The 24,029-nt window shown below is 39.7% G+C and overlaps 1 protein-coding gene across 2 annotated transcripts in view; it reads right to left on the reverse strand.

Annotated features, from left to right (window-relative positions):
- Positions 1 to 21,682, reverse strand: part of Ocrl (oculocerebrorenal syndrome of Lowe) — a 49,030-nt gene extending 27,348 nt beyond the window's left edge. The window contains exons 1-12 of one of the 2 annotated variants that reach the window (XM_013018165.1): positions 21,610 to 21,682; positions 17,928 to 18,007; positions 16,248 to 16,286; positions 10,843 to 10,953; positions 10,400 to 10,465; positions 9,632 to 9,752; positions 9,384 to 9,545; positions 7,625 to 7,726; positions 6,525 to 6,639; positions 4,851 to 4,967; positions 4,565 to 4,752; positions 2,571 to 2,682 (exon numbers count right to left, since the gene is read on the reverse strand). In XM_013018165.1, the coding sequence (XP_012873619.1) occupies positions 2,571 to 2,682; positions 4,565 to 4,752; positions 4,851 to 4,967; positions 6,525 to 6,639; positions 7,625 to 7,726; positions 9,384 to 9,545; positions 9,632 to 9,752; positions 10,400 to 10,465; positions 10,843 to 10,953; positions 16,248 to 16,286; positions 17,928 to 18,007; positions 21,610 to 21,671 (1,275 nt within the window). In that variant the 5' untranslated portion in view covers positions 21,672 to 21,682. Of the gene's footprint in view, positions 1 to 2,570; positions 2,683 to 4,564; positions 4,753 to 4,850; positions 4,968 to 6,524; positions 6,640 to 7,624; positions 7,727 to 9,383; positions 9,546 to 9,631; positions 9,753 to 10,399; positions 10,490 to 10,842; positions 10,954 to 16,247; positions 16,287 to 17,927; positions 18,008 to 21,609 lie in introns of both variants that reach the window. The other variant, XM_013018164.1, reaches the window with a different exon arrangement.
- Between the last annotated feature and the right edge of the window lie 2,347 nt (positions 21,683 to 24,029).

Raw genomic sequence — 24,029 nt, forward strand, 5'->3', positions numbered from 1 at the left:
TGGTATAGAAGGATCATATGTAGTTCTTAATCATACTACTATTTTTTATTGCAAATGGTGGCCAGGGGTGAAAAGGAAACATGAACTCTGAATAATCATAAATTCCTTGAAGCTAGATAGGAACCATGTGTCACAATTACATTTTTTTTAAGTATACAAACATGGAGTGGATAATTCCCCAAACCAAATTTGGTGAATAGTTAAATTATTTTGAAAGCTATCTTCACTCATATATTTTATAAGAATTACATAAGACTCATAATTATTCCAACCAAGTCTTTTTTAGAGACAGGAAAATGAAGAATTGTAAAGAAACTGTCCTTCCAATGTCAATGTGAATGTACACAACCCAGAAAGGCCACTACAAAAGCCATTCTACTGTAAAATACCTAAATTTTGACTGCCTAAAGGTCTAAAAGGCTGTCATAAGGATTTCAAGACATTTGGATCAAGTCAAAACATTTTCTTTGCTCAGTAAGCATTCTTTTTTTTTTTTTTAATCTGCCACGGGGCTTGAAATCTGGACCTGGGTGCTGTCCCTGTGATCACTTGAGCCACAGCACCACTTCTGGTTTTCTAGTGGTTTATTGGAGATAAAGAGTCTCATGGAAGCCCCACTGGTGGCTCACGCCTGTAATCCTAACTACTCAGGAGTATTAGATCTGAGGATTGCAGTTCAAAGCCAGCCAGGGCAGGAAAGTCTGTGAGACTCTTATCTCCAATAAACCACTCAAAAGCCAGAAGTGGCGCTGTGGCTCAAGCAGTAGGCGCTCGCCTTGAGCTTAAGAGTGCAAGGACAGCGCCCAAGCCCAGAGTTCGAGCCCCACGACTGACCAAACAAAAAACAAAAAAAAAAGAGTCTCACGGACTTTCCTGCCTGGGCTGGCTTTGAACTGTGATCCTCAGATCTCAGCCTCCTGAGTAGCTAAGATTATAGGCGTGAGCCACCAGTGCCCAGCTAGCATCCATTTTTTGTGCCACCACCATGAACCTCTGTGTATAGCTCCAAGGGAAATAAAATCAATATATCACAAAGATACTTGCATACTCATGTGGATCATGGCACTATTCATAATATCTAAGGGATGGAATAAACATAGGTGCCCATAAAAGTAGGTGAATGAAGCTGGGTGCTGGTGGTTCACACCTGTAATCCTAGCTACTCAGGTGGCTGAGATTTGAGGATCGAGGTTCAAAGCCTGCCCAGGCAGGAAAGACTGTGAGCCTCTTATCTCCAATTAAGCACCAGAAAACCAGAAGTGGTGTTGTGGCTCAAGTGGTGGAGCCCTAGTCTTGAGAGCTGAAAAGCTCAGGTACAGGACCCCAGAGTTCATGACCAACAAAATTTTTTTTAAGTAGGTGAATGGAAAACCATGTGTGCATGTATGTGTGTGTGTGTGTGTGTGTGTGTGTGCACGTGAGTGTATTATTCAGCAATATAAAGAATGAAAGGCAAATAATACATGTTCTGTCTCCTATACAGAATATAAAAAACCAAGTTTAAACTGAATGTAGAATAATGATTGCCAGAGGTTGGGAAAAGTGAGAAGAGAGTGGATAAGAGAGTCTACATTGGAGGAACGGGTGTACTAGGCATAGAACCCAGGGCTTTGCACATGTGAAGCAAGTGCTTTACCACTGAGCCACATCCTCAGCCCTGAGAGGCCAGACATGATTAGTGAACTCTGTATGTTTGTGTTGATTTATCACATTGACCGTCATTGGTACCTACAATTAATATGATTAATCCACAATAAAACAGAAATATTCATTTGCCCCAACTTATTAATTAGTTCCCATTAGTTTTCTTTGCTTTCCAACCTCCCTCACAGGGGCCTCTCTCTTTTACCTCCCAGATCTTGTTTGCCTGCCAAGTAATCATAGAACAATTTTCTCCGTTCCATCTGCCAATTCATATCGACATAGCTGAAAGCTCACTTTCTCCAGGAAGTGTTCTCCAATTAACCTCAACCATTTTCCAACTATTTATACAAATCTCAGAAATCTCCACTTGATAATAGCTTACTAAACAAATGCTGTTTATTTTTTATCACCAATATTATCTCCTCTCCTCCTATCCAAGTACCTAATCAAAGCACAAGAAGTCCTGAATGCACTTAATACATCACTAGTAATACTCTTTTGCAAGATATGACTTTTCATCTTTACCTGGAATAAGATTTCTCTTAGTTGGGAACAGTAGCTCATGCCCATAAACCTAACTACTTGGAAGGAACACAAGGTTAGCCTGGGCAAAAAGTTTGTGAGACCCCTTTTCAGTTAATCAAATCTAAGTATGGTAGAGATGCTTGCCATCCCAGCTATGCAGGAGTACAAGTGGGAAGATTTTGGTCCAGGCCAGCCTGGGCACAAATTCAAGGCCTCATCTCAAAAATAACCACAGCACAAAGGGCTGATGGCATGCCTTAAGATGTAGAGCACCTGCCTAGGAAAAGAAAGGCCTCGAGTTCAAATCCCAGTACCATAAAAATCCCACAGAGAGAGAGACATGACTACTATGTGTCTAATTCATAATCCTAACAATTTTCACTGTTAAAAAGTTTACTTACCTGGTCAAATTTCAATAGTCTTTGAAGGTCATTCTTATGAATAAGACTTTTTACCTCATTGGCGTCTGGCATGCAAAGTCTGTAGTTCAAATCTCCCAACCAAATGACAACACTGAGGATCAAGAAATATATTAACAGAGCAGTAATTACAATAAAAATCTACTAGGGAAGAATGGAGAGAAAAAAATGGGTAGATTATAATGACTTATCACTATTTGATAATGGGGTTCAAGCTGTAATTAATCCTTTGGGGGCAAGTATTATTAATATCTGAGAGAGACAAAGGATTATAAACTGGATAGAAAATAAGTACCCCACATATAAAGAATGAAAATAGGGAAACAGTATACATATGAGATTCAAAAGTCAAAGAATTAATGGTCTGAGAAGTGTATACTTTATTTGCTGAACAAGCTTCAAAATTTTACCTAGCTGCTTGTCAAGTCTGTAAGGAAAAGACATTCTGAATATTTTCTGCTTCCTAGAGCCCAGAAGTTCTGCAGGCTATCTGCTAAGGCCTATATGGTCTGAATGACAGTTCTCCCAAGCAATGTCAGGAAGAAATTAGGTCTAGGGCTCTCCAATGTAGCCAGTCTGTCTACTCCTATCCAAGATCTGCAGTCCAAGTTCCAGGCATGAAGGAGAGTGGTATATTGTGTGATTCTGAGCCCCCAATTATAGCACCCAGCCTCAAGATGTACTGAGAGACAGACCTTGAAATTCCCACATCAAAATGGATTCTCTTGTGTACTATCTTAGGTCTTCAATAAGTATCTTTTCTACAAATCTCAAATGAATTATCAAGTTTTTGGAATCCAAAGGAAATAAATTATGGAATTTCAAGTCAACTGATCATAAATTTCAAAACATTGCTTTACCACGATGAAACAGAATTCCATATGATCCTAACTTTTCAGAAAATATGAACTGCTCCAATATCCCTGCCTATCTCTACTGTTTGCTCTATTCTCTATTGTTTCTACCATCCTTAAATTATCTTTTGCATTAAAATTAATTTTCATCTCATACCAGTTGTTATAAAGCCATATTCTCAGAATTTCAATCACCAGTATTGTTTTACTAGCAATTTTCTACCAACACCCACCCAATCCACTACTTAATTGATTTCTGCTTCTTTGCTTAAGAAGTCCCATTCTTCATGGACCTCTCTCTGCCACCCCTATTTTTAATAGTCACAACTATAACAAAGAATAATGTAAGTCTGTATACACTGATTTGGAAAGAGGTAAATAGGTCAACATAGCTTCAACCTTACAAACAATATCTTCATCTTTGTATATGTCTATGTCTAGGATAACACTGCTTAATGGGATTATATACATGCCACAATATAATTTTTATTTATGTAGTAGTTTCACTTAAAAAGTAAAAGGAACAAGTGAAAACAAATTTCACAGCTAAAATTTCTTATTGCCTCATTTCATATTTTGAAAGTTGACATAGTCTATAGTTTTCCTACTTTATATCTGAAATCCAGCTTTTAGTTTATGCTTACAGAACACCTCAATATGAAGCAACCCCTTTCAAATGCCAGTAGTGACATGTGACTATTGCCTGTCACATTATATAATGCAGATCTACAAGGATATATATCGAACTATTAGAGTTTCCTCTGGAGAGAGGGAATCTTTGAGAAGAGCAGATAATAAGAAATAAGGGATTTAAAAATCTTATTTTGCACATTAATTTTTATTGTTTATTGCATTTACAATGAACATTTCTATTTTGTAATAAAAATGTCTTCAATTCACAAACACCCTTCAGTATTATTCTAGATGCTTCACTAATTTGTCTTCTGATATCAAATCTCATTTATCTACCTCAATAAATCAGTCTTTCTTAAAACACCCTCTCTTCTGTTATCCTAATCTTTAAATGCTAATCTTTCACTCTTCATAGATCTATAGTTTCTAAACACATTTAATCTCTTTTATGCCAACTATTTCAAGGTCACAGAAGAGTTAACCACTCACTCATGTTTCATGATGTTCAGTTGTGGGAGGGTGTGGTTGGGGACCACAAAACTCATTCTTGCACAGATGTCTTTATAATCTTGATTCCGTCTCTCAAAGTCTTCCACATGGGCAGCCAGGTGGGAGTTAACAATGCAGAAAGTAGTGTTATGAAATACAAATCTCACAGCCACCCCACCTTTGTTTCCCTGTTAGCAAGAACAATTATTCAGTTTAGTATATACAACTAGAAAGGAATTTCATATGAACATAAATGATAGTCAACCTCCTTTTCAAAGAACCTCACCATTTTCCCCATAATTCCAGTTCCAACTGTTTCTGTAGCAACATCTCGGATATTTCGACACTGATCCTTTTTGGCAAAAATAAGAAGCATCATCCCAACAAGGCGGACTAGTTGAACCTATGAGTTCCATGGAATTATATAGTGTTAATATTAGTATAACTTCTTTCCATATTGCTAGCTTCCTAGATAGAACTAGGTAGAACTGTTCTACCAAAATGAAATACTGATAGCCAAATCTGAATCTAAAGCCTCTTATTTCCCATTTGACCCCATATAAGTAGAAACCAACATTCTCTGGTATAGATCTGCATGACAATGGGTAGTACTCTCAATTTCAGATTTATTCTTTTATTCATTTTCAGTAGTCCTGCCTACTAAGAGTGCATTAAGCTGGGTGCCGGTGGCTCACAACTATAATCCTAGCTACTCAGGAGGCTAAGACCTGAGGATCATGGTTCAAAGCCAGCTGGGGCAGGAAAGTCCATGAGACTCTTATCTCGAATAAACCAATAGAAAACCAGAAGTGGCGCTGTGGCTTAAGAGGTAGAGTGCTCGCCTTGAGCTGAAGAGTGCAGGAATAGCGCCCATATCGAGTTTAAGACCCACGACCGCCAAAAAAAAAAAAAGAGTGCATTAAATTTTCAAATAACAGCCAGGTGCTGGTGGCTCATGCCTGTAAACCTAGCTACTCAGGAGGTTGATATCTGAGGATCATGGTTCAAAGCCAGCTCGGGCAGGAAAGTCCATGAGACTCTTATCTCAAAAAAAAAACAAAACACTAGAAAACCAGAAGTGGCACTGTGGCTCAAGTGGTAGAGCACTCACCTTGAGTTGAAGAGTGCAGGAGCAGTGCCCAAGCCCAGAGTTCAAGACCCATGGACAGACAAAAAAAAAATTCAAATAACAAAGATAAAGTCATTCTTCCAGCTTTCTCTGCCCATCTTGCCTTTCAAGTTTATTTCTAAATTTTTAAGAAATCTAAATCAATAAACAGCAGTACTTTTGACTTTGGTTATTTCTAACCTGTGAACTGTAACTAGAGAGGAACAACACTTGGAGAATTACATTCCCTGCACAAACTGTTCAAAAACAGAGGAAAATTACTCAGATTACTCCCTTAAGAATTTAATATGGTAGCCCTGTAATGAAAGAACTCTTCTGGTAGTTTAAGATCAACAAATTGGACCACTGTGTGAAAGTCAACTCTACTCTTGACCTACAACCAAGTTTAGAACTTGTTTAAATTCCGCAACACTTATATTCATGTACAGATTCCAAAACAGTCTATGTACTCCCTATAATCTATGTACCCCATCGTGCTTTATATTGCTTTTTTGTAAATAATCTAGTTCTATGTCAGTGAACAATTTCAATCTAAAACTTCCATTACACAGATCATTTTTCCTTACATGTAATTATTTTGAGTTTATTATTCCTATAAGAACAGTATTTTTTCTCCTATAACCTATCTAGGCAATGAAAATATAAGCTTGGTGAGCTTGGGGATTTTTCCCCCTAGGAAATAAGTATGAAGATTAGTTTATAGATACCAATATTTAACACAGTGAACAATTAAATCATACCATTGTTTTGGAACAAGTTACACATAATGGAATAACTTCTAGTGAGTTCCATTTAGTCATATACTAAAGAAGGTAATGAAATGTAGCTTACTTTCTTATACTTGACTTTAGAAGGCAAACTCCTCTCCACAGCCATTGACCATTCTTGCTCTTTCACAGATTCAAAATAGAAAAAGGCTTCTGTGCTCAAGTCTAATTCTTGGAATCTGAGGAAAAAGGGTATGGAATGTGTATGTATCCCATAATTATCTCTGGCTACCTCCTTTTTCATTTGCTGAGAGATCAGAGCAAACATAAAACAAAATGAAGGTAGGAGATAAATCTTAAAACCTATCCTGTTTTCCTAATTTATCAGTAAGGAAAAGCAGTTTTCTAAGGAATTCCCACTATAAACTCATAGGGCTAGGTCAAAAATAAACTACCAAAATCCCACAAGGAGCAACAGCAATAGTCACTGTTATAATTAACCTCAAAACTCAGTTGTTGTTGGTTTTTTGTCAGTTATGGGGCTTCAACTCAGGGCCTGGGAACTGTCTTGAGTGCTTTTGCTCAAGGATAGCATTCTACCACTCTACCACTTTATGGTACAGCATCCCTTCTGGTTCCTGGTGGTTCATTAGAGATTAAGAGTCTCACAGTCTTTCCTGCCTGGGCTGGCTTTGAACCATGATCCTCAGATCTCAGCCTCCTGTGTAATTAGGATTACGGGTGTGAGCCACCAGCACCTGGCTAAACAAGATTCATTTTCTATGAGATTCAAAACACTAGATCTTTATTTTACCATATTAGATCTGTCCTGTTCTGATCACATGCATTTACCCAGAAGTTAATCCTCACATTTAGTCCATAGGTTTTTACTAAACAGTTTTTAGGGGGAAAAAATGAAGATAAGCAGGCGCCTGGTGGCTCACGCTTGTAATCCTAGCTACTCAGGAGGCTGAGAGCTGAGGATCAATGGTTCAAAGCCAGCAGGGCAGGAAAGTCTGTGAGACTCTTATCTCCAATAAACCACTAGAAAATTGGAAGTGGTGCTGTGGCTCAAGCGGTAGAGCACTCACCTTGAGCTGAAGAGTTGAGGGATAGCGCCCAAGCCCAGAGTTCAAGCCCCACTACCAACAAAAAAAAAAGACAAATAGCATGCAAACTAACACTAAACATAGAGTAAAAGGAAGTTCCAGAAGAATTCTTTACCCAATGCAGTAGATATCAGGAGGATTTGGATCACAATTTAGCCAAGGTTCTAATCCACTATCTGGAGACTGGCCATTCACATTCCAAGTTCCAATGAAGAATCTAATATATAACACCAAAAACAATTAGAAAACAAAGGCATGGGTATATTTTTTCAAAAATTTTATATTAAGTGAACCTACAAGCAGGAACCAAAGCTGGATGCTGGTGGCTCTCGTGTATAATCCTAACTACTTCAGGAGGCTGAGATCTGAGGATCATGGTTTGAAGCCAGCCTGGGGCAGGAAAAGTTCATGAAACTCTTATCTGCAATGAACTACTCAAAAAAAAAACAAACTAGACATGGCACTGTGGCTCAAGTAAAAGAGTGCTAACCCTGAGCCAAAGAAGTTCAGGGGGGCTGGGAAGGTGGCTCAGTGGTATAGTGCTTGCCTTGCATGCATGAGGCCCTGAATTCTAATCCTCAGCACCACATATGCAGAAAAAACCGGAAGTGGTGCTGTGACTCAAGTGGTAGAGCGCTAGCCTTAAGCTGAAAGAGCTGAGGGACAGTGCCCAGGCCCAGAGTTCAAGCCCCATGACCAAAGGAAAAAAAAAAGTTCAGGGACAATGCCCAGGTCCTGAATTATAGCCCCAGGACTGGCATATAAAACAAGGAAACAAGCCTCTATTTAAAAATACAAAGTTAATTAGTCTTTCATATTTTCTTTCAAACTTAAGTATACTTGAAGGGAGAGCTTACAGATGAGAATCAGGTATCTTCATCCTGAAAAGTAGCCTATGACTAATAGTTCTGTAACAAGCTGTAGTGAATTCATTCACTTCCTGAAGGGTTACAAGGACATGTAGGAAATTTTGATGAGGCTGATAAACAGTCGTCAGTGAGGAAAGCAGAAGAAAAAACTCATGACTGTCTTTAACTGCTTACATAGAAATATAAGCACTGTGTACAATATAAGAAATTGAAGGGACATAGATATGATTGAATTAGAAGAAATGCAGCATATGGAAGTCTTGGATTCAAAAGGCACATTATATTCATAAATAACCAAAAGATGTTTTGTCACTTCACACATTAGGAATACATGCCATGTCATATCCTACCCCCACTCCATTCACCATATATACCAAGTCCAGAAAAGAGAATATTAACAAGGAAAGGTGAAATGAAAAACAAGAACACTGGATCAAATTTTCTTTTGTTAACTTACTAAAATAAGTTAAGATGCAACGGTAATGATGGACTTTAATTTTCCAGTATCAAATGAGAAAAAAATCTAGACTAGATAGACAAATATATTTGTTTATAGAATGTGATAGGGGACAGTTCTCCATTATAGGCATGCTTGATTTGGTTCCATAAGAATGGATAGAAACATTTGTAGACATGATATTATTAGTAGTTAGAAAACTCAAAGGAACTTACTATGGACAAGCACAGAGCCAGAAAACTAAATCAAATGACTTTTGTCATGCATTTATTTTTTCTCTTTCTTATTTTTTTTTTGCTCAGGGTATACACTCTACCACTTGAGCCACAGCTCCACTTCTACCTTTTTGATGGCCAATTGGAGATAAGAGATTAGTGGACTTTCCTTCCTGGGCTAGCTTCAAACTATCATCCTCATATCTCAGTCACCTGAATAGTTATGATTACAAGCATGAGCCACTGATGACCAACTATGCTTTTATTCTTAATTGATACTTTAAAAATCAAAAGGCTTAACTCTTCGGACTCAGTAAGTAGAAAATAGCAAACCTGAAAGTCTGAATGTTGACATATTCTTTCTCTCGCTTTGCCAGGATGTGTTTAATGAGGCCCTCTCGTTGCCCAGACTGAGTATTTGGTACAAACAGCTTTCGCATAGTGTTTGTCACTTTGGGTTGTTCCTTGCTTGAAGTTTCTTTTTCACGTGGAAGCCTACCAAGTAAATGAGGAATTCAAAAGTAAAACTGCCTAAAATATAAGTCTCCTACAGGGGAAACAGGCTTCAACCTAGGACTTACATTTTATTCACTGAAAGTGGTGGGGGTGGAGGGTCCCGATGAATACCTGCAGGCTGATTTTGCGGATTTATCTTCTTGTCCAAATTCATTGATGAGAAATTGTCCTCAAATCCAAGAAGTCCTGAAAAATACAAGACCCAAAGTTAAAGGGGGAAAAGCTAACATTCAACATGGCCAGGATAGACAGGGCTCACTACTTGAGTCAGTAGTGTTATAAAAACATGAGAGTCCCATATGGGTAATAACTATTTAGCTTAGGGAAAGAAGCATACCCATCCCTAAAGCACTAACACTAACTACAACTGGAAGGATACATTCATCTGGAACCTAAAAAATAACAGCTAATACTTTGAAGACTCAGCACAATGCCAGGATGACAGACAGGGATTATATCATCATCTCTCTTAATCATTACAAAAACTCCATAATGCAGGCACTATTAAAAATACTCCCATGTTGCAGAAACATAAATGCAAGCTCAGAGTTGTTGAGTAACTTCACCAAGATAATATAACTAGTAAGTCCGAGACTTAGGATTCAAACCCAGGCTGTCTGGTTGCAGAGTTAGTACTTTATAACAATTTGCTAAGCCAGCTCCTGAAAAGCTACTATGCCACAGAAAGGATTAGTACAGAGTCAATAACAACCACATGACAGGAGATTATGACTGACATTCCTTTATTCCATATCATTATCTCATCTGGCCTAATAAAATCTACTGACTAACATGATCATATCGCCCAGAGATAAGAGAGGCTCTTCCAATACCTGACAAATCAGAAGGTTTGTCCATACTGTCTAATTTCTGGTACCAGCTTGAGGAATCCTTTTGCTCTGGAACAAGAATTTGTGACTGAGCTGGAATGATAAGGGTGTGGGTCAGCAACTGAGGAGCCCTGGACTGAAATGGATTTTACCACAACATAAAGCAATTCATTCAGTACTCCTAATATTTGGGGCCAGCACCATTCTTGCAAGTAACAGAAAAAAACTAAGGAACTAAGGACAGCTTTGGAGTTATCTGTGGGCAGAAGGAGGGAAACTGCATGACACAATAGATTCTGGAAATTGGCCCAGTGTCCTTGCAGCTGGACAGACTTGTTTTCTAATCTATCCTTGGGGTTCATTCCTGAAGAAAGAAAAATTGGCTATCCCCAGGATCCAAGGGCATGTCAGTATAATAGAAAGAAAATCACTGAGTTTTGAGTTACCTTCCTGAGCAGCAAGGACATCAGTGAGGAATTTCAAACAGTGCTCCTCATCAGGGATTTCAAAGCGGCGCTCTCTGATCCGGTCCCCCTGAACCCGAATTTTGCAACCACCTAAGAAGAATCACCCACATACATGTTATTCGATCATATTCTCAAATTATTACATTCTCATAAGGTCCAGATTGAGAGATCAGAAGATAGAAAACCATGGTTTAGTTACTATAATGGGCTGGGTTTTTTTTCCTTTTTACTTATGTGGTGCTGAGGAATTGAACCCAGGGCCTCATGCATGCAAGGCAAGCACTCTACCACTGAGCCACCTTCCCAGCCCCTTAATGGGCTGTTTATTGATGTGATTAATCAGCTCTAAGAATACTGTTTACTCAGTTGTTTAAGGATACAGGTAGATCTGATGCAACAATGAGAAGTACAAGTTGTCATGTCCAAAACGAGCTTTACAACGTCGATGCGGGGGGGGGGGGAAGGGGGGGAAGGAGAAGGATTGGGATTGGGGGGGGAGGGGGGAGGCTGGGAAGGGATGTGAAGGGTAAACAAAGGAGGAGGCTGCAATGCTTGGTAAGAAATGTACGCATTATCCTGCCCATGTAATCGTAACCCCTCTGTACAGTATGCTCACAAATAAAATTAAATTAAATTTAAAAAAAAGAAATGTACTCGTTATTTTGCCCATGTAATTCTAACTCCTCTGTACAGTATTTTCACAATAAAAAATAAAAAAATTAAAAAAATATGTCTTCCACAATTTTACTAAAACATAGAGATTTATGTCCAAGAGTTGTTTGGTTTAATTACAGCCTATTGTAAAGTAGTAGAATTCAATGCAAAATTACTAAGGGCTTCAATTCTTTAGTCTAACACACTATTTCTCCTTTTTGTACAGTTGTGGGGGCTTGAACTCAGGGCCTGGGCACTGTCCCTGAGCTTTTTTGCTCAAGGCTAGCACTCTACTACTTGAGCCACAGCTCCATTTCTAGCTTTTAGATGCTTAATTATAGACAAGTCTGAGTTTTCTGCCTGGGCTGGCTTTGAACCATGATCCTCAGATCTCAGCATCCTGAGTAGCTAGAATTAGGTGTGAGTCATGGTTGCCCAGCCCATCTCTCCTCTTTTGATGCTCTCTAGTTACTACCTATCAACTGTTTGGAAATGGTGATCCAGGTAATCTAGAAGCATGTGTTGCTGTTCTATGACTCTGAAACTGTAAGTTCCCATAGAGCAAGAAGTAGGCTACACATATAGGCCACCTAACACTTCCCATATTTTATAGCAACCAATAGTCTCAGGGTTGACTGGTACTGAGAGGCTTCCTACAACTCAAGACTTTCAATGCTAGTATGGAGAAAGTCCAAGAGTGGTGGGCCACTCTACTGTTGTTAATGACACCAAAATTTACAACCAGAAGGCATTTCACAAATTACTGTTGAGACTATTCCACTCTTGAAAATAACAGAGATGAGAAAAATAAAATTAAAATATTCTAGTTTCTTATGGTAGAAGTCTACTTCTGAAGCTTTAGCTCTCATTCTTCTGTAATTTTTGTTTCTATAGAATGAGTTCAAAAAGAAATATAAAATTACTGATCAAAAGAGAAGAGATGAAAGTATCCATGTGGACCAGAGATCTGCAATTTAATGAGGGTATCAATGTAAGGAGAAAAACAAGGGCCATGAATAATGAATAAAGTGCCAATTAGGAGGACCCTTGAAGACATAAGGAAAAATTCTTTTAGAGTATGCATTATAAGTCCTCTCTTTCTCAGATAAAGCAGCAGTTTCTACCTGACAGAAATTTAGAACAAGAATACATAGTATCTCTCCTATAATTCTAGATAGATTTTAGAAAATTTAAAACTGACTTATTTAACTGGCCAGAAGATTCCAGAGACTACTTACAAAATAATATTAGATGCTTGGAAAACAGAAAAGAAAACCCCATAATCCAACTGTCTACTCTTGTTTTCCCTTCTGAAATCATCTGTTATCAGCTAATATTCCTATATCCTCCATTTTATCTGAATATTCTGTTAGCCTCTTAGGTCTCAACTGTGGATTCATTACAATTACCAAAGGACAAGTAAAACAGAATCCCTAGGGATGAAGCTCAGGCACTAGTAGTTTGTTTTAATGCTTTCTTCCTCCTCCCTGTTCCTCCTCCTTCATCCCTCCTCCTCCTCCTTCTTCTCCTTCTCATCTTATTCCTGGCCTAGGCACTGTCCTTGAGCATTTTTGCTCAAGGCTAACACTCAACACTTGAATCACAGCTTCATTTTGAGCATTTTGGTATTTCCTTAGAGAGAACAATCTCATAGACTTTCCTGCCTGTGTTGGCTTTGAACCATGATCCTTATGTCTCAGCCTCCTGAGTAGCTAGGATTACAAGTATGAACTACTGGCACCCAGCTTTTTCTTCTTTTTTAGATAGTCTCACAATCTAGCCTAGGCTGGCTTCCACTCATACTTCTCCTGCTTCAGTTTCCTGAGTACTGAAATTTTAGGCCCGTGCAACCATGCCTGCCTCCACTGATAGTTTTTATAATACTCCCCAGGCAGTATTAACCCATATCCAGCTTGAAAATCAGAGCCAACTGCTACCTAGCTAATTCCTCCATACCACCCCCCACATACACACAATATATATACTTAATTATAAATAAAGGAATATGGGGGCTTGGAAGGTGGCTCAGTGGTAGAGTGCTTGCTTTTCATGCATGAGGCCCTGGGTTCAATTCCTCAGCACCACAATAAGCAGAAAAAGCCAGAAGTGGTGCTGTGGCTCAGGTGGTAGAGTGTTAGCCTTGAGCTGAAAGCTGAGGGACAGCGCCCAGACCCAGAGTTCAGGCCCCACGACCAAAAAAAAAAAAAAAGGAATATGGGTCCTGAGTTATAGCACATGCTTAGTATACAAAATGTCCTGTGTTTAATCCTTAGCAACAAATACTTTAAACAAAAAAAACCATAAAACACATAGATACCTATTATATAAACATATACATGAGACTTGAAGGAAATAGCTATATATTTATATTAAGATTTGGCCTGCCTGAAAAACCTGGGGTTCCCCTCTTGCAAAATATTGTGTACTCAGGGGCTTATGTACGAAGTATGCTATAAATGGGTGGAAATAAACGTGTTGATAAGTGGTCACTTAATTATTTTCCCCTGTGATCCAGTAACTTAGATTCTACATCACAACACATGATTAATTTCTATGTAGGAGAGGTTTCAACACAACTAATATAAATTCAGTGGTTATCGGCTCAGTTTAACTTCTTAGCTTGAATCAAATATCTTTCTACACCAAGAACAAGACACTTCAGTATCTTATTTCAGCAGCATTATCAGTCACTACAGAAGTACCTTGGTTCTAACTTTCTTTTTTAAATGTTGTTTTTGTCTTTCCTTGTCTGAGCACAGTAAGACATTGATACTGAGGTTTGTTTTTCTTCTTTGATACTTGCAACAGAAACTAGCAGCTAGGTTTATTTAGTATTCAAGATGGGTCCTTAAGACTTCTAAAATCCATGATTAAAGAAAAGATTAAGTCAAGTATGATTCAAACCTGTAATCCTACCACCAGGGAGGGTGAGGTAGGAGGACTTTGAGTTCAAGTCCAGCCCAGGCTATTTAGGAAGAAATTACCTCTACCAAAAAAATCCCCAAACAAAGAACAACAACAATAATAAAATAGCAGCAGTAGCAACTAAAACAAAGCAAAAGAATAATAAATCCCAAACTAGAAAAGGCTTACATAAGCTATTCAGTATAAACTAATAGTTCCATGGGCCAAAGCTGTGTCTAAAGAAAGTTATGAATAACCTGTGTCTCCAGCAGAGCAAAAGATAAGGCAACCCATTTGATTTAGATTTATATGGTCAGATATACTTCTCCATAGCAACCACCCAGTAGTCATGGAAGGAGTCAAGTGCCCATCTTTTCTTCTCCATGACATTGCAATTGGATGATAAATAAGGACCAGCTTGCACAGAAAGCCAATTGTGATTTGCTTCAAACAGATGTAAACCAGAGAAATGAAACAGTGGGAAGAGAACACCATGTTCCCTCTAATAAATGGATAGCTTGAGATGATGTGGCTTTAAGAAACCAAAATTATTTTAAGAAAGAAAAAAAAATGTCTGGACAAGCAATTCAAAGGACTCTGCTGCCTGCTAACATAATTTGGAAGGGGGAGAAAAATGAAAGGAATAGCATCAATCAAGATGCATTGTATTTGTAAACTGATTTGTTGAGTGCTGACTCCTTTGTACAACTACTTAAAGATGATAAAAAATATAATCAAAAATAATATGAAAAACAAGTGAGCCAGGTGCCTGTGGCTCACACCTGTAATCCTAGCTACTCAGCGGGCTAAGAGCTGAGGATTGTAGTTTGAAGCCAGCCAGGACAGGAAAGTCTGTGAGATTTTATCTACAATTAAGCACCAAAAAGCTAGATGCAGAGTTGCAGCTCAAGTGGTAGAACACTAGCCTTGAATGCAAAAAGCTCACAGATAGTACCCAGGCCCTGAGTTCAAGCCTCAGAACACAAACACAAGACAAAACACAAATAAGTAAAATATGATGACAACATGAAAGCATAAAAAGGTGGAAAAAACTTTAAAAAAATTTTTAAAAATTAAGAACAAGCTGGGCACTGATAGGTCACAGCTGCAATCCTAGCTACTAAGGAGGTTGAGATCTGAGGATCACAGTTCCAAGCCAGCCTGGGCAGGAAAGTCTGTGAGACTTTTATCTACAATTAAGCACCAAAAAGCCAGATATGGAGTTGCAGCGCAAATGGTAGAGCAAGAGAGTCTTGAGCAAAAAAGCTCAGGAATAGTACCCAAGCCCTGAGTTCAAGCATGCATACACACCCACACATGAACAAACCATCCATAATCCTTAAATGCTTAATTTCCTACCCTTCCCACCATCAGTTCTATGGTAGCTCAAAATTGTTCAGTAGATCATATTTTCCATTTTTGTAAAGATTCTTATCAGCCACCTGCTTTTCCTAAGGCTCAGCCTAAATACTTTTGAGAGATAATGCTAGTTTGTACGGAGTCCACAGAGTAAGATGGTAACATATAAGATGTACCCCAAAAGATGTCTTTTTTTTTGTCAATCATGGGACCTGAACTTTGGGCCTGGGCACTGTCCCTCAGCTCTTCAGCTCAAGGCTAGTGCTCTACCACTTAAGGCACAGCACCAATTCCAGCTTTTTCTGCTTATGTGGTACAGAGGAATCAAACCCAGGGCCTCATGCATGCAAGGCAAGCAATCTACTATTGAGCTACCTTCCCAGCCCCCAAAAGATGTCTTAATGACAATATATATTTAAGTAAGTATTTCTTGAATGAAAACCAACCCCATTCATTAAAGTACTCACTGTTCGAAGCAATGTCAATTAAAAGTGTTTCTTCTGCTTCTGAAGTGGGAGAGGGGAAAGAAAACAGGATCAGGATAGATAAAATCATTTATTACACCAATAAAAGTACCTACCTAACTAAAAAACTGCTTCTCAGTCACTACTTCTATATCTTAAAACACATAACAAACATCCTTTGATTTTTATTTTTGTTTAGTACATTTATCAAAGATTTTTAAGAGCAGGTTCTGAAGACTCTGAGTAATTCAAATAAAGGAAAGGATCAAGTAGCAAATGTAGTTCCTCAAAGCAAATCAAGGAATGATAAAATAATAGTAGGAAACAATACAACATGCTAAATCAATTAACACAAGTTTAATTTCCTGGATTCTCATATGCTGATTTAATATGATTTAATATAATCTGTGTCCTTTCCATGTATTTTTGCCTCTGACAGCCCAGAGGTGAATTATTTTCTCAACTCAAATCTAGACTATAAAAATTTATTTCAATGACCCTGTTACCTCTGCTCTTGGTTTATTATTATAGCAGAATAGCAGAATGTGCCTCAAGTTTTCTTCTTTCCAGCTTCAATGAACACCTGTGGACCCAAGGCCTAGCACACCCAATAAAAGTATAAACACCTGTACCTTCAGAACTATTATTACATTATTCATAGGAGCTAAGATGTAGAATCAACTGGGCTGTCTGTAGGAGAGATAAAGAAAATGTAGTGTAGGACTGTCAGTCCAGTTACTTGGGGGCTGAGATGGAGAGGACCTTGATTTAAGGCCAGCCTGGGCAAAAAGTGAGATTCCAATTCAATAATTAAACAGGTATGGTGACACACAAAATCTCAACTACTTAGGAAGTGATCTGAGGAAAAACATGAGGTCTCAACATAACTAAAACACTGGGAACATGGCTCAAGTAGTAGAGTACCTGATTAGCAAATACAGGCCCTGATTTTAAACCCCAGTACAGCAAAACAAATGAAAAACAAAATAGTGTAGTTTATATATACAATTATTCAGCTATAAAAGAATAAAATCCCTCCATTTGTGACAACATGCATGGAACTGGAGGCCATTAAGAAAAAAATATTGTGTTCTCAATTCTATGTGAAAGCTACCAAAGTTGAGTTCATACAAATGCAGTGTGAAATATTTTAGTAGAAGATAGTAGAGGCAGTGGGAGGAGGAAGATAGGAGGAATGAGTAAGAATGTTCCACAGCACAACAAGGTGACTATAGCATACAATGAATTGTTATATGTGCACTAAAATAGCTAGAGGGTTGGGAATGTGGCTTAGTGGTAGAGTGCTTGTCTAGCAGGCATAAAATCCCAAGTTCGATTCCTCAGTACCACATAAACAGAAAAAGCGAGAAATGGCACTGTGGCTCCAGTGATAAAGTGCTAGCCTTGAGCAAAAGCAGCTCAGGGACAGTGGCCAGGCCCTGAGTTCAAACCCCAGGACTGGCAAAAAAGCAAAACAAAATAAAATACTAGAGAAGGAACTACCTGTCAATGTCATCACTCCCTCAGACAAAACACCTGCCACATTCTTAGTGCTAGATCAGTAATATTAACTTGGTATGCAGAAAGTAACATATATTATTTTGCATGCAGTGATAAATTTCAATATGTATGGCAGTACATAATGCAATAATGACCATGAAAAAATAAAATTAAAGCTAGTACCTTGAACACATCTGAAGTGGCTATTTATAGGAATGGTATCTTGAATGTGCTGTTCCTTGTCCTGAGACTGGATTATTAACCTAGGAAATAGAAAAATTTATCAATGAAGGAAATGAACTCATTACCTTGCTTGTGTAACTGTAATCCCTCTGTACAGTATCTTTACAATAAAAATATATATTAAGAAAAAGAAAGAAAAATTTATCAATGAATAGCTACTGAGAATTCCAAAACTTTAATAATAAAACAATTTGCCAAGCAAATCTAGCCCTAACCCTAACCTAGTATACATTTATTAGACTTGCATTTAATTCCCTAGATCTGAGTATTATGACTAGATACTGTTCAATGGCTAAAAGGATGTTCTTTATGATCAAATATCTCATACTCACAGTCCAATATTCTATAAAGAACATAATCTAAGTCCAAAAACATGCAAATTTAAGAACATGCATTACAAACTATATACCTCCATAGCATATACATCAGAGTTCAGAAGTAACAGCTAGCTGTAAACTCCATTACAAGAGCTAGCTGTAAACTCCATTATAAGAGGGACTATGGTTCTTACAGAACCTGGCACTTGTGTGTGTGTGTGTGTGTGTGTGTTCAAGTCCTGGGACTTGTACTCAGGGCCTTGGCAAAGTCCATGAACGTTTTTGCTCAAGGATAGTGCTCTACCATTTTAGCCACATCTCCACTTCTGGCATTTTTTGGTGCTTAATTGGAGATGAGTTTCAAAGACTTCCCTGCTCAGGCTGGCTTTGAATTGTGATCTTCAGAGCTCAGCCTCCTGAGTATCTACAAACATGAGCCACTGGTGTCCACTGATGTGTTTATTAAGAAGAAAAGTAATTGGTTTTCCAATTAAATTCTCATTGATTCCACCAAAGAATGGTTCTATTTCTTCAAGTAAGTATGGAAGTTCATGGTAGAATAAAAAGTGGGTGACTAGACAGTTGGACCAATGAAAATAACTCCAGTTATATATTTATATAAGAAGTTATATATATATATAAAGAAATTTTGTAATCAGATTGTCTTCATATCTCTTGTGTTTATACTCTGGTTTCCAACTTCATGCTGGCATTTCTATACAAATATGAGTGAACTTAGCTCCCTGGTATAAAATGCAAGGATTCTAAACCAATATGCACTCCTGAAATATTAAATTTTAATTACTTGTCCTTAACAGCTTAGAATTAAGGTATAAGTGACTGGGTAACAACATTCTAAATTTCAACTACCTAGGTAGGCACAGGTGGCTCACACCTGTATTCCTAGCTATTTAGGAGGCTGAGATCTGAGGATCATGGTTCAGAGCCAGCCCAGGCAGGAAAGTCCATGAGACTCTTATAGGTAATTAACCACCTAAAGGCCAGAAGTGGAGGTGTGGTTCAAGTGCTAGAGTCCTATCCTTGAGCAAAAAAGGCAAGTGAGAACCCCAGGCCTTGAATTCAAGCCCCCCCCCCTATGGGGCTTGAAAAAAACATAGTAGCCAAACAGGAAGGCTAAGAAACAAAATCCAGATAGGGTGAGGCATTTATCACTAGGCCAGCTGCTCAGTCCCTTATTATCTGAGTAGAGGCATGGTCATTTGAGCAATGTAGCAATTCTTTTCTTTTTGCTAGTCCTGGGGCTTGTACTCTGGGTCTGGGCATTGTCCCTAAGCTTCTTTTGCTCAAGGCTAGTGCTCTACCACTTGAGCCACAGTGCTACTTCTGACTTTTTGGTGGTTAAGCAGAGATGAGAGTCTCATGGCCTTTCCTGCAGGGGCTGGCTTCAAACCTTGATCCTCAGATCTCTGCTTCCTGTGTAGCCAAGGTTAACAGGTGTGAGGTACTAGTGCCCAGCCCAATGTGGTGATTTAATTCAATTGTCCTAACTTTGTTTTTACAGAAGAAAACCAAGATACAAGGGTCCCAGCTCCAACCATTCTAACCTTTGGAGTTTTCAAATCACTGTTCTTTTGAATTTGGTTGCTTTGGGGTTTCAGGGGGCAGTATAGGGTTTGAACTCAGGCTGTTGTACATTTTAGGCAAGTGCTCTATCACTTGAGCCACACCAGTAGCCATTTTGTTGTCACAGTTTTTTGAATAGGGCCTGGGTAAAAACTTGTATTGATACTTCCCTTGTAGCTGTAGTAACAGGGTGCACCACCCTCACAGCTTCTTCTGTTGAGATGAGGTCTTTTGACCTGTTTGTGCAGGTTTATCTTGAACCACAATCATCCTGATCTCTGCTTCCAGAGAGGACTTGTAAGCATGAACCTGGCCAAATCTAGTTTTATTATTAAAACTGGTCTTCCTGGGTTTTATGAAATCCAGGGAAAACCATATGAATTTCTCCTATCAACAGAACTGACAAGCAGAACCTAGGAAAGAGCTACTTCACAGAATCAGTTGACACTGAGTTATGGTGCCTATAGTCTATCGAGGAAACTAAGGCTATGATAGTGGTAATTTCTTCTATGTAAATGAGTTGAAACAGATTTTTTAAAATAGGGAGTAATAAAACACTTACTTTTAGGTAGAATCTAATGCTAAGAGATAGTAGGATTTAAGTGCTCAGCAACTTTTCAAATGGGGAAAAAAACTGACTTCAAGAAATCAGTGAAGCCGGGCGCCGGTGGTTCACGCTTGTAATCCTAGCTATTCAGGAGGCTGAGATCTGAGGATCTCGTTTCAAAGCCAGCGTGGGCAGGAAAGTCCGTGAAACTCTTATCTCCAATAAACCACTAGAAAACCGGAAGTGGTGCCATGGCTCAAGTGGTAGAGCGCTGGCCTTGAGCTGAAGAGCACAGGGATAGCACCCAAGCCCAGAGTTCAAGTCCCACGACCAACCAAAAAAATCAGTGAAATCAAGGGAAAGAGTTTGGACACAGAGGTGCCTAAGACAAGTAATGGATACCATGGATACTTTTAAGATGAGGCATCAGTTGCAAGGCAGCAAGGTTAGGGACCATGGTGATAACTTATCAAAGTAATCTTTTGCTGAATCAATCAACAGTTTCTTACTGAGCTCCTGTATCCAAGGGAGAAGTCGTAACACATACTGATAAAATGCCAGTGGTCATTTATATTTCTATCCATGTCATTAGCTTTTCTTCCAACAATCAAGTGACTGAGTTACAAGCCTCCACCCACACTTTCTTGAATTTATGGCCTTGCCTTCCAGCAAGTAAAATGGGGAGGGGGGGTCCAGCTGAATGGGGTTAAGGAAAGTCTGTATCATTAACAATGAAGTATTTCCTCAGCAGTTTTTCTTTTGGGGGGGCACATTTACATTTATTACTCTCTATAACTCCAAAAGGTGTAAATTATGGCAGTTAATTTGAATTTAACTGAAGAGGAAACGAAGGCCCAGCAAACCTCATTGACTTGCCCGAGGTTACGCAACAATTGTCAGTTTCAGGGTGCGGGAACTAAACGCAGGCTTCCTGCTTCTCCGCCCATTGAGTCCTTCCACTAAACCCACAATGCCGGGAGCAACGTACAGTGTTGGAAGTTGGGGGGGGAGGGGTCCGAGTGCCCTGTGATTGGAGGGTACGAGCACTTCACACCTGGGAATGAACCTGTTGCCCACATGGCCTCAGTGGGAGGACAGTGGTGGCTGGGAGCGGTTTGGGCTTGGGAAGTAATGGCAGGCTCTGCTCCTCCGTGGGAATCAGGTAGTTACTTACTCGTATTGTCCGTTCCTTTGGGCTAGGGTGAGGGAACAGGGCTCCCGGAGAGGACCTCTCATCTCCAAACCCTCGATAGTATGTAGGCGCCAGTCAAGGGTCTCCTTTTTGGAAGTGCGGCTGGGGCTGGGCGACGCGGTGCCCAGCGTAGGGAGTCTCCTGCCCTCCCCACGCTGTCCTCCCCAGTCTCTCCAAGTATCGCCTCCCATGCCGGCCTCTTCCTCCGTGGTATTCAATGGCTGACTCTCGCGGTGCCCCCCGGCATGCATGATTCTGCAGTCCCCCAGCTCCCCGCCCCGCCGCAAGCCCCTGCCCTACGCGGCCTCCCCTCCCCCTTATCTCAGGCGGATACAGTTAGGGGCTGAGCTCCAGCCGGGAGCAGTGCCTCCATCCCGGCGGCCTCCAGGCTCAGCAAGGCTGAAGAATGAGGTCCAATTCAACGGCTCTGCCTCCCACCTTCTGACACCCACCCGCCCGGGGGTACGCGGAGAGAACAGGCTCCGCGCCTAAGGTTAGGAACCAGGGAGCGGGGAGACAAGATCCCGACCCGAGAGAGAGAGCGGCTCCTCTCGCCCCCACCGGTTTTCCAGGCCGCCGCAGAGTCCGCCCCCTGCGACCAAACTAAGGAACTACAACGACTTAGCGCTGTCTCTACCAACTCCAACCAAAAACACATTTAAATACTACCTGTTTGTACTATGAAAGTTAGCACCAAGAAACAAACCACAACCATACCTATGAGAGGACTCAAATGTGTTGGACCAATAAGAAACACTTCAATCAAAAAAAAAAACCTCCTTACTAAGGCTACAGTGTGTTGGTTATCTTACCGGCCAGATGTTCTTCTCTCCTTTCTTCTATCTTCTAATCAGAAAAGCACCCCAAAGCTCAGGTCTTTGCTTAGCCTTTTCATCGCGTCCATGTTACATCCAAGCAGGCAAATCCCAAATGCATAGCCCCTCTCTATTCAAACCCGAGATAGTCAAGTCTTACCTAATAGAAGCCATTATTAACGAGTAGCATTGCATCTACATCATCATCTCAGTCACCCAGCCTTAAAGCCTCAAACTCACATGTTTTCTCCCCGGACTTAATTTCTGCATCCAACCAACCAACAAACCTTGGAAAATTTTCTTTGACTCTTTTTTTCCAATTTCTTTTGCTCTGTCACCTCAATATCGTAAGTCCTTCCAATATCCTATCTGGATTACTGTATTTTCCCACAACTATATCCTTCTGCTTTAATCTCCCTATCATTTTTCACTCTGGTAGCAGCCACAAAATATCCCCAAGCCCCCCAAATAATGTTTCAACTGTGTTATTCATGTGCTCCAGAATGTAAACTACCTACTAAGACAGACTTTAATCCTGCAGTAATTTAACACTGTAATTTGGACACAGGCCAATGGAACAGAATATAGAGTCTCAAAACAGACCCACACATCTATGGAAAATTGATAGTCACTGTATGTAACATTTCAAACCAGTGAAGAAAGAATACATTACTCACCAAAATCACACTGGGGACATTGATTTTTCCACATGGAAAATTATAAAATTAGAAATCTACATCACAGCATACATGGAAAAATCAATTCCAGGTAGACCGAAGATTTAATTGTGAAAAGTGAAAATTCAGAGCTTTCAGAAAAAAAAAACGGGAGAACAGAAGCCTAAGGGCATAGCTTAGTCACAGAGCACATGCTTAGCTGTTATCCTCAGCACTGAAAAGGAGAAAATAGAATATTTTGATAATCTTAAAATAGGAAATGTGATATACTTATTTGCATTGATTTTTAAAATGTATGTATTTATTGGGTTCAATGACTCAAGCTTTTTAACACTAGCTAATTGGGAGGCAGAAATTGGGGGACTAGAGGTTTGAAGACTACCGGGACATAAAAGTTTTCAGGACTCCGGGGCTGGGAAGGTGGCTCAGTGGTAGAGTGCTTGCCTTGCATGCATGAGGCCCTGGGTTCTATTCCTCAGCACCACATAAGCAAAAAGAAAAAAGCCAGAAGTGTCGCTGTGCCTCAAGTGGTAGAGTGCTAGCCTTGAGCTGAAGAGCTGAGGGACAGCGTCCAGGCCCAGAGTTCAGGCCCCACGACCGGACCCCAAAAAAATAAAAGTTTTCAGGACTCCATTTCAACCAATGGCTGGGTGCAGTGATGAGTGCCTGTCATCCCCAGTAAAACAATGAAGCACAATATGAGGATCACAGCCAAGGTCAGTATGGGCATAAAGCAAATAACCAGCACAAAAAGAGGCTGGAGGTTTAGCTCAGTGTAGAGCACCTGCAAAGCAAGAGTAAGACCCCAATTTCAAAGCCCAGTATGGCCAAAGAAAGTCAAGCTCCAAACTGGGGCTTCTCCAGTTTGGGAGAAGATAATTTTCAATGAAACATAATTTATAAAGTTCTC

The sequence above is a fragment of the Dipodomys ordii genome, unplaced genomic scaffold, assembly GCF_000151885.1.
Source record: "Dipodomys ordii isolate 6190 unplaced genomic scaffold, Dord_2.0 Scaffold38, whole genome shotgun sequence".
Lineage (NCBI taxonomy): Eukaryota > Metazoa > Chordata > Mammalia > Rodentia > Heteromyidae > Dipodomys > Dipodomys ordii.